The sequence below is a fragment of the Salmo salar genome, chromosome 17, assembly GCF_965601325.2.
Source record: "Salmo salar chromosome 17, fSalSal1, whole genome shotgun sequence".
Lineage (NCBI taxonomy): Eukaryota > Metazoa > Chordata > Actinopteri > Salmoniformes > Salmonidae > Salmo > Salmo salar.
In genome coordinates, this window is record NC_138307.1 from 21,538,692 (window position 1) to 21,548,976 (window position 10,285).

At 41.8% G+C, this 10,285-nt stretch overlaps 1 protein-coding gene across 1 annotated transcript; it reads right to left on the reverse strand.

The window, feature by feature from the left end:
• Positions 1 to 348: 348 nt before the first annotated feature.
• mnx2b (motor neuron and pancreas homeobox 2b) lies at positions 349 to 9,899 on the reverse strand. Its single transcript, XM_014152361.3, has 3 exons — positions 4,751 to 9,899; positions 2,775 to 2,932; positions 349 to 2,197 (listed from the first exon to the last, which is right to left on the reverse strand). The coding sequence occupies exons 1-3, from the start codon at positions 5,256 to 5,258 to the stop codon at positions 1,811 to 1,813; spliced, it is 1,053 nt and encodes a 350-aa protein (XP_014007836.2). The 5' UTR covers positions 5,259 to 9,899; the 3' UTR covers positions 349 to 1,810.
• Between the last annotated feature and the right edge of the window lie 386 nt (positions 9,900 to 10,285).

The window sequence follows — 10,285 nt, forward strand, 5'->3', positions numbered from 1 at the left end:
TGAGAGATTTTCCATTAAGTGGGATTGGAAGTAGAAATTTGGCCAATATGTCTATTTTAGCTGGATGTATAGTTGGACCTCTCTACCCTGTTGTTACCATCCCTCTGTGGTTGCTGAAGACTCACAAGGTCATTATGAAGGCTCCACACACTAATAACTTTCTTAAAGAAATGCTCAGCTTTGCCTGCTCAATGTGTTTGTGTCACTCCCTCTCATTGCTCTCCACTAAACCCACTTTTAAAATACTTTAAATTACTTATAGATGTTCTAATGTTCTCCACAAATCGATCCCTCGTTTTCATGAGTTAACTTTGCATAAATCCTACATTTCTCAAGTTATTTGAACAATTTCAATTTCTGTTTTTTTTATTTCACGCAGTTGACATCAACACAGACCAGTTTCAGATAAACACATTAACTTTTTCCCTGACATTTACCTGTCAATTCAAATAAATTAGATACATTTAAATGTAGTTAAATAACAACAGTAAACAAACAAACAACAACAACAACAGAAATCTGAATTTACATGACAACAATGTTCAATTGCACACACAAGATAGAGTATATGAGACATCATAGAAAGTCTGTAAATCCAAGATGTCTGAGGGCACATTCACAACATTCTGCAACACTTTGCAACACTTTCCCCTTTGTTTTCAGCTAATGCAAACTGCTCAGGCTTTGTTCACTCCTGTCAGTGTAAGTTACAGTTTGCAACAGTCCAACGGTTCTGAACGTAACTTGGTTGCATCACATCCTTTAGCACTAGTGGTGGGAGGAGCCACATCTGTCAGTCAGCCTGTTGGGGGGCGGAGTTTAGCTGAGATGGATGACAAGGTAATAGAGGTCAGTGGTGTTGCTTCACTGCTGCTACAGTACTTCTCAGTCCAATTGGATGAAAAACACAGGAGTCTTACAGCCGGTGAATGTCCTGTGTAAAAACATTTTTGGGGGTTGCATGCCATGAAAAAATACAGCAGAGAGAGAGAGACAGGGTTCAGTGTCTTATTCAGCCTTAATTGACGTGATGATGAATATAAAATGCTTTATATTCCCTCATCCTTAGAGATGTGAGTCCAACCTAAAGAACACCTATACCTTAAACCAGGGGTACCCAAAACTTGTCACTCGGGGCCCCCTTCCAGCATTGGGGAACATCCCACACACCCCCGCGCGCGCAGCATGTCTATTTCTATGGGCACAAGCACTGTTCATGACACAAACTGTTCACACCCTTCTTGTTGGTGGAAAGAATTTTGCAGGTTTAAAGCTTATTTCCTGCAATTCTGTACATTTTGCCATGCCTAACGTGTATTCATGTGATATTTGAGTGACAAAAAAATGACTCCAACATCTATGAGCTGAAAAACAAAATAAAAAAACATTAGCTGACATGGGCTAGTGGATCTGGACATTTCTAACAAGTTATAAATAGCTCTCTAAGATACGTAATGACTAACATGACAAGAGGAACTGATGATGCAATACCTAATATAGAAATGACACCTTGTGCATTCTACTATTACAACTTTCAAGAGTAAGTTTAAAGCCGGACTGAGATCCTTTAAAACATTATGAGGGGGGGGGCGACCCACAGTTTGGAAACCACTGCCTTAAACAACTCCGTCAGGGTCACAGAAACATTACATTGCGTTAAGCATTATGTACACAAAAAACACTGTCATAGGCTTTTGAAATGGCACATCCATTTTTTTCTCTTTTTACACTGAAGACACCCACTTTCCCAGAGCCAGTGTCAAGCAGCAGTGTCTCTGGCGTTTTCCTTTCTGGGTGTGTCTTTGTCTTTTCACAACCCTGCACCTATCTTCCTATCCCCCCCTGGCACCCCCACTAAGTCGTCCTCAGAGAAGGGACTGTGGGGGTTGTAACCAAGCTCCGCTGTGAGCTTCAGAAAGTCTGTTGAACGCTGCAACCCCACAGCGCCACCCATGGTAACAGCAAACTCGTGTGGCGCCTCCTCCTCTTCCTCCTCTTCCTCCTCTGCTTCTTCTAGGTCTAGCTCTCCCTCGTCGTCCTGAGTGGAAGCTCGTCTATTCTCAGCTGGTTTGCCATTGGTCGGTTTTCCCCCGGTGCGTAGTCGCTCCGCCTCAGACTGGGCAGACGCAGATGCCTGCTCCTTGGCCTTGCGGCTGCGCTTCCACTTCATCCGCCGGTTCTGGAACCAGATCTTCACCTGTGGAGAGACAGAACGCAGGCCTGTCAGCCACACACTAACGCAGGAGTAGAGGTCTCTCACTGGCAGTTTCTATCTCTCTGTCCCCACACTCAGTTTAGTACATTTGGGCTGCCATTTTATTTCTACTAAACCGGGCTGAAATGTCCAAAACAACTGTTACTCACTTGCAGAAAGATTTATCTGAAGAAGTCATTCCAAAATGTGCTGAATACGTTCGAACACAGAGGAGTTGATCTTTTAAATCAACATGTCAACTGCTTCATTAGGGGGTGGTATTTGGGACTAGATGAGGCAGGTGAAACAAGAGAGCTGTAATATATTAGCTAAATAAGGAACTAGCGGTCCGACTGCTACTGTCTGACGTCACTTTACTCTCCAGTGACTAATGGAGCAGGCCATAGCAGACAGTTTACCTCAAGGACAAACACACCAGGGATCATTTGTACAGGTTCTTCACAGAGGAACATAGGATAAGAGGCCAGCGCTGGAATAGCCTGCCAGGTGGAATCCACACACATACACATATATACACGCTCACACAGACACACACAGAATGACACCTTTTCTCTCTCACCTGTGTTTCGGTCAGCATGAGAGAGGTGGCCACCTCAAAGCGTTTGGGTCTGGACAGGTACTTGTTGAGTTTAAATTGGTTCTCCAGTTCAAGGAGCTGCTGACTGGTGAAAGCCGTCCGGGGCCTACGACACTTCCCCAGGAGTCCTGCCTGGGGTGCTGAGAGAGAGAGAGAGAGAGAGAGAGAGAGAGAGAGAGAGAGAGAGAGAGAGAGAGAGAGAGACCTTAGTACAGTACAATATTCTTCATTGTGGATCATTTTCAGTGAACAACCGGGTAAAAAGTTACATTGACTCTGGCCTAATGAATATCTTAATTCTCCCCAACTATGTTCTTCCCAAATATAATGAGGTGTCTAGGCTACTAAGCCTGTGTTCTGGTCAATTCAAGCTATTGGACAACGCATGTGAGTAGATTTAATCTCAGACTGTTTCAATGGTCTTATTTCTGCAATACCAAGGACATAGGAAGTCCAATATAATGTTGAGGGAGGAACACACACACACTCACACATGCCCGCACTCTCTCGCCATCATTAACTATAATAGCTTTACTCCAGTTTATTGTTGACGAGAGGACACGGCAGAAGCTGGGCGCGAGGGCCATAAAAAGCGCGAGCACCATTAACTTAATGAAAATTCGATGAAGCTTTAGTGATTTTATTGGTGAACTAGCAGAATGTTTTAGGTGTTTGTTTATAGTTTGCTCCTCAGTACAAAGACAATGTTCACCGAGTTGACGTTTATAGCGAAATGAAAAGGCCAAAAATAAAAACATGATATTACAGTTAGCAGGAAATCGATCGAAGACTGTTCACGAGACTACACTTAAACAATATTTAGGCCTAAATGATATTTAAATAGCCTATATTTTTCAGACGTTGTGTATTAATGACTGAACAAAGAACAAAACCTTTCTACCATTGAGATTGAATGTGCACTATTATTCGTCCAGAAAGCAGTTAAAAATATGTGTTTAAATATTGCTATAAAGGTGGATTAATATAAGCCTATAGCATGATATAATACACATAAAAATATAAAACTTCTATGATAATACATTGTGCTTGCTCTTATATTGAAATAAAAATGGATTTAAACAGATCTTGCCTGATTGGTAAAAATGTTCGCAATAGTTAGAAACAATATTATTATAATAAATATTTAATAACACGTATTATTAACCAATAACCTACTTATTAGATGTATTCATTATTTACAAATTGAAATGTATGATTATTGTTATTATTGGTGTTATTCTTCAGATTATTATAATGTTTTATTTTTTTGTAAAATGTGTTATGAGAGATGTTATAATATATTGAGTTTTGTTATCAATACTGGTATCAAATACGTTTATGTTTTGCACACCTAGCTAAAGTTAATTGCAACATTTAGCCTAATCTTAGAACATATATTTGATTATGGTTACAACATTTGCCGTGTGTGTGTGTGTGTGTGTGTGTGTGTGTGTGTGTGTGTGTGTGTGTGTGTGTGTGTGTGTGTGTGTGTGTGTGTGTGAGTGTGTGTACCTGTATTTGCTTTCTCTCACCTTTGGATTACATGCAACGAGGAACAATAAGTGATTTTACGACACCTCTAGGCGGTTGGGTTCAATGCTTTGGAAGTGGTTGTTAAGTGATCAAACGATCCCTTCCCTACCAATAAACCTCCGGTATCTGGGCGTAAATTAATTTCTGCTTGATACCCACCACACCTATTTGAAAAACATGATTGATTACAGCAATTAGGCTTCGCTTTGCATCTGCTTGGCTATATTAATTATATTGCCTATGTGTTCTGAGCAAGTACAAAAACACATCACCAACAGAGAGTTCAACTCCATTTAGAACCCCGATTTTAAAAGAAACCCCACAGGCCTAGCGCATCTTTTAAAGATGTTTCGTTTGTTGATATATTTGTAAAAGCGTAAAGCCTATTGAGTGTGCTGCCCAGCCCACAGGTGTACTATACTTACAACTGTAGTCTGGAAGACGTGGTATCATCATTCCAGCCCGGATCCAGTGCTCCAGCGGGAGAGACCCTGCCATGGCAGCCGCCTTCAGGTGGTCTGGGTACGACTGGGTAAGGTGTGTGAAGCCGGAGTAGGCGAAGGCAGGGTGCTGGCCACCCAGAGCCGATATTGGGTACATAGGGGCAGGGTACATTTGGGGTAGCGATGCGAGTCCTGTGTGAGGGAGGTTCAGCAGTCCCGGTTTGGGGATTATCCCGGTTTGAAGATGGATGGGCGTCCTGCGCGGGGACGGGGTGTCCGCTCGCCGACAGGACACGGGGCTGCCCGCAGGGCTGTCGCTGCTCAGACCTGGGGAGAGGTCTCGGTTCGCCCGGTGAGTCTCGTCGGCCAGCAGAGCATCGATTCGAAAATTATTCGATTTTTCCATTCCGACTCTCATCAGGAAAACTGCCGCGAGCTGCTCAAAGGTCAGACCTGCCAATGTACACTTGTTCTGTGCGTCAGAGCGCATACAGCTCCAACTCCAATCTTCTGTTTTAAATGTTTCAGTTTTGATCAAAGTCACTCTGAGGATGCCAGTGCAACCCTCTCGTAACCAAAATAAGTCAGAGCAATGATAAATACAATTGAGACAAGGTACTTTTAGTATGTGTTCGGATAGCAGGTTCCTTAGCTTAGCTCACCCCCTCGCTATCACCTATCTGTAACAGTTTTGGTACAATATTCTCTGAACAACCCTGAAGAGCTTAAATTATTAGGAAATAAAATGATTCAACAACATATTCAATTGCAATGCTTTCCGAGTGTCCATTTGGTTTCTGTAGTCCTCTATCCGCGCATTCACATCACATGTGATGACTAACAGCCGGGTCTTGGTGTTTAATAGCAACTTAACCAACTAAAGCAAGTGTTTCACTCCTTCAGACGCCGTCTCCCCACCCCTGTGGCTGTCTGAGCTGTGATTGGCTAATGCAGGTACTCCAGGGGTGAGTTTAGTCGACCGTTTTCTAATGAACTAATTACTCTCTCATTTCCACGCGACTCAAGAACCCTCTGAACGCGCCTCACACGTCTCCTGCGTGAGAAATATCCAACCTCTTTCCCTCTGTCTGTCAGCAACACTTTCTGCTGTGTTTAATTGTGACGTGAGACTGTGGGAGCTGGTAGCAATATTAGCCTTTTCTACTGTATGTGTTGTTGCGTTATGAACGCGCCTGAATCAGATAACAAGATACAAGTGGTCTAGGCTATAATAGAACAAATACTGTAATAGTTATTACATAGCTATTAGTACAAATTGATACAATATTTATAATAATGATTATGATTATTTAAACATAAATTACCACATTGTGATTATAATAATAACAATGATGATGAAAATAATAAATCTATGTTACAGATTTGTAGTTTTTGCACATTTGGATCTCAAGCCATATTTTGGACATCTATTTATAGCCTAAATCAAATAAATCCTGCTATCATTATTTGTTCTGCGTGTCTATTCAGAGGAAATATTGGCAAGTGATTTATATTTTAATTAGTACAATATTAACGATTTGCTTATTTTAAAACCCATGGGTTTCTCCAGGTTGAAATACTAATGTAATTCATTTTTATGAGCTAGAATTATACATCAACCGTAAAAGAGTGCATTAATAAAGTAGATTTAGCATAGAATAGCTAGGTCACCCTCCAGGTGTCGTATCTTCCATGTCCAAGACTCATTTCTATTCATCTATGTAATTAGGCCTATTTACATAGGCCCACAGCATATCGGTAATCATGTAAAAACATAATAAATGATAGAAATTAGAAAAACAACATGATTTAAATAATAATTTGTCAGTTATTAGTCTGTCATATTCCTAGTTAGGCTTTACAACTCGTTTTAAATCAGCACCGTTAGTTTTAGACGTGAAATAGGCTTAAATTGGTATGTGTCATAAGGTTCTAATATATTTGCAGAAATAAGAAGCAGAATAACAATCGCTTTGCTCTCTATATGTTCGCATGTGGTGCAACAACACTGCATCCTGCCTCCCCGCTCCGGTCAGTGAACTATGGGGAATCTCCATGTTGTCTCCCACCTTTAACAACCGCAATCTGCATGATCTGACTGAACACTGAGGAGGAATGCGCGCAGGTGTGCGAAGGAAAGCAGACATAGTCCTACTGTAGGTGGTCCTCACCTCAGGTCATGTGAACACTGTTGGGCCGTAAGCACTTCAAAAAATAACAAATATCCCGTTTCTAACAGGTCAAGCAGGTGACGCAGACTACGTCGTTGTCATGGCATTAACTCCTGAGATATTATTGTAATTACTACCCCCAGACCAAATGTACCACTAGTCCAACAATCACTAGCAACTGTTATAAGGTCCTAAGTGATAGTTATTTTGACATTTTTATGAAATAAACATATAAAGCCCACTTGCTCATAGTTGTGTCACACTGGCCTATAGGTTACTGAACATGATACATTATTTGAGCAACTCATATGTATTTATCCATGATGCTCCACTCAGCAACAATCTTTGAAAAACATAGTTTAAAGTATAGGCCTAAAAATGCCATGGTAACCTATACACAACACATCTTCGATTTGCATTTTAATAAACATGAATGAATAATACAATGAAAGTAATTTCATATTCGTTATTTAACAATAGCATGTAATATTTTCAAACTCTTTTCGAAAGCAGTAATATTAGCAAAATATTTTTTTACTATTATCCTAAGCCTGTGCATTTATTCTTGCAATACGTTTTTTGAACAAACTGGTAGATTTGAATAAAAACAGACTTAAATTATGTTGTGAAAACAGGCATACATTATTTTGATTAGATCATTTACTTTCAAATGATCAGAACAATTTTATCCAGGAATCTTTCAAGGATACAAAACATCATCCACAAATCACTTTTTGTGATTTATTTAGCCTAATTGTGAAAAGGTTGACAATAGAAAATAAATCCTAGAGGGATTTTTGTATTTTTATAATATTGTATTTTTATAATACCGTGGCACGCACCCTACCGCGCATCCACCACCCATCCACCTCCAAACAACACAGGAGAACAAACATTCACATCATCACCGCTCGTCCCTCAGTTGCAAAATCCTTCTTGCTGCTGTTGCATCCGATGGAACTCTGTCTCAGCCGCTGCCGTAGACTCACTGGGCCGAATCCTATCCTAACATCTGTGTGCGTTTGACAGTTTATAATAACTGTCAAAGACTTATAATGAATATTCCAATATTATAAAATATTAGTATAAGTAATCAGATGTAGGCAATAGCACTTATGACTTGAAGCACAGTTGAATAATCAAATAGTGAATGAGCCCCACGAATCGGAAGAGTAGTGGACTAGGCCCATAAAATCCAAGGGGCACGCGGCCTAATCCGAAAGGCTCTAAATTATATCTCAAGAAATTGAAATCAGGCCTAGGAAGATGCATAAAACGCTTATATGGTCACCTCTCCCCGCTGTAGACCGTCGCTCACAGCGACGTGGTGTATGTGGTTATTGTTGTTGCGTCTGACCCCTAGAAGATTGAAGCAGTGACACGCGGGGGGCGGCCGCCCTCCTCCCCCACCAACCCCTCCACCCCTTCTCTCTGCTCGCTATCACCCAGAATGCCGCCTGTCGCCAGGTCTGATATAGAGCTAATTTGCTCCAGGGAAATCAGCCGCCGCCGCGCGAGTGCTTTCTGCCTATTCCTCCCAACCTCTTCCCCTCGCGCCTCGTTTCTTTGCTTTTATGATTTTAAAGTAATTTAAATAGCCCGGCCGCGGGTAAATCCGTCATCCGCACCCGGTATCTGAGGTGCACAAATTAAATTGAATCAATGATCGAAATGACACCGCTGCCCCCGATGTCAGGTCCCTAGGTTTGAACACTTAAAAACGCGCTGCTTCTACGGTGGCACGCACCCTACCGCGCATCCACCACCCATCCACCTTCAAACAACACAGGAGAACAAACATTCACATCATCACCGCTCGTCCCTCAGTAGCAAAACCCTTCCTGCTGCTGTTGCATCCGATGGAACTCTGTCTCAGCCGCTGCCGTAGACTCACTGGGCCGAATCCTACCCTGACATCTGTGTGCGTAAAATGACATTTACACGAAATTAAGAGTTATGCACACAATCTCAAATTAAGATTTGCTCTGTGTTTGTTTTGTGTCAACATTGTCAGCAGGTATAAAGGCCATAGAAATTGTATAGGACTATTTCAGTACCTTTAGCCTGCCCTCTTGGTTAGATGTATCTCCTAACAGCACAGGGGTGTCTGAATAGTTTTGAATGAGAAGCCCAGAGTGTCCTGCTGGCCATGTAGGGCTAGATGGACTCACAAACACACCCTGGCATGCCTGCTCACAAAGACAGGAGTACTTGCAGAGCTGCCCTTGTCTTGAACACACCACACACACGTAACGCACACACACACACACACACACACACACACACACACACACACACACACACACACACACACACACACACACACACACACACACACACACACACACACACACACACACACACACACACACACCCTGCAAGTCCCCACAGGCAGGTGCTTGAGTCGTTCTGAGAGAGCGGGCCACATTGCACTACAAAGTCAAAGTTGATCCGTTAATTAATTAGATCTCTGGCCTTAAACGTTAGTGCCGGTGGAGTTTAGGAAACATTAAAGAGCTTATCGTCATTACAGGCATATTTTTCAATCATTACCACAGCTCTGGGCTGTGATCTACATGACAGGAGCCATGAAGGTTGGGGTTGGTTCTCATGCCATGTGTTCCCTGTGTGATCTGGACCTGGGTTCAATTAGTATTCAAAATCATTTACAATACATTATCTCCGCTTCATTAAGCTTGCCTGGTGCAATGGAACCAGTAGAATAGTCCCAAAAGTGCACATCTGCATCACCTGGCACTCCAGGCGCAGTAAAACAAACGTTTAAAGTATTTGAAAAGATTTTGAGTAGTGTTTGAACGCAGGTCTGCAGTGATCTGCCGTCCCAGTCAGTCAGCAGTTTATTGACTCTCTCTGGGTTACTGGTCCTCAGGGTTTGTTCAACCTGCTGATAAGGACCTGCATGTCTGATCTCGCAGAGGTGCATTCACCAGCAAAATCAGTCAAAAAAAGTAAAGCCACACACACACACCACACACACCACACACACACACACACACACACACACACACACACACACACACACACACACACACACACACCACACACACACACACACACACACACACGTTGACTGATAATGTTCCTGGAATGCACATACATGAATAGAGAGCCAACCTCACTTTAGGCAGTTGCTTATTTCTATAAAACAGTTGCTTATTTCTATAAAACAGTCACTTATTTCTACAAAACAGTTGCTTATTTCTATAAAACAGTTGCTTATTTCTACAAAACATTTGCTTATTTCTATAAAACAGTTGCTTATTTCTATAAAACAGTTGCTTATTTCTATAAAACACTTGCTTATTTCTATAAAACACTTGCTTAT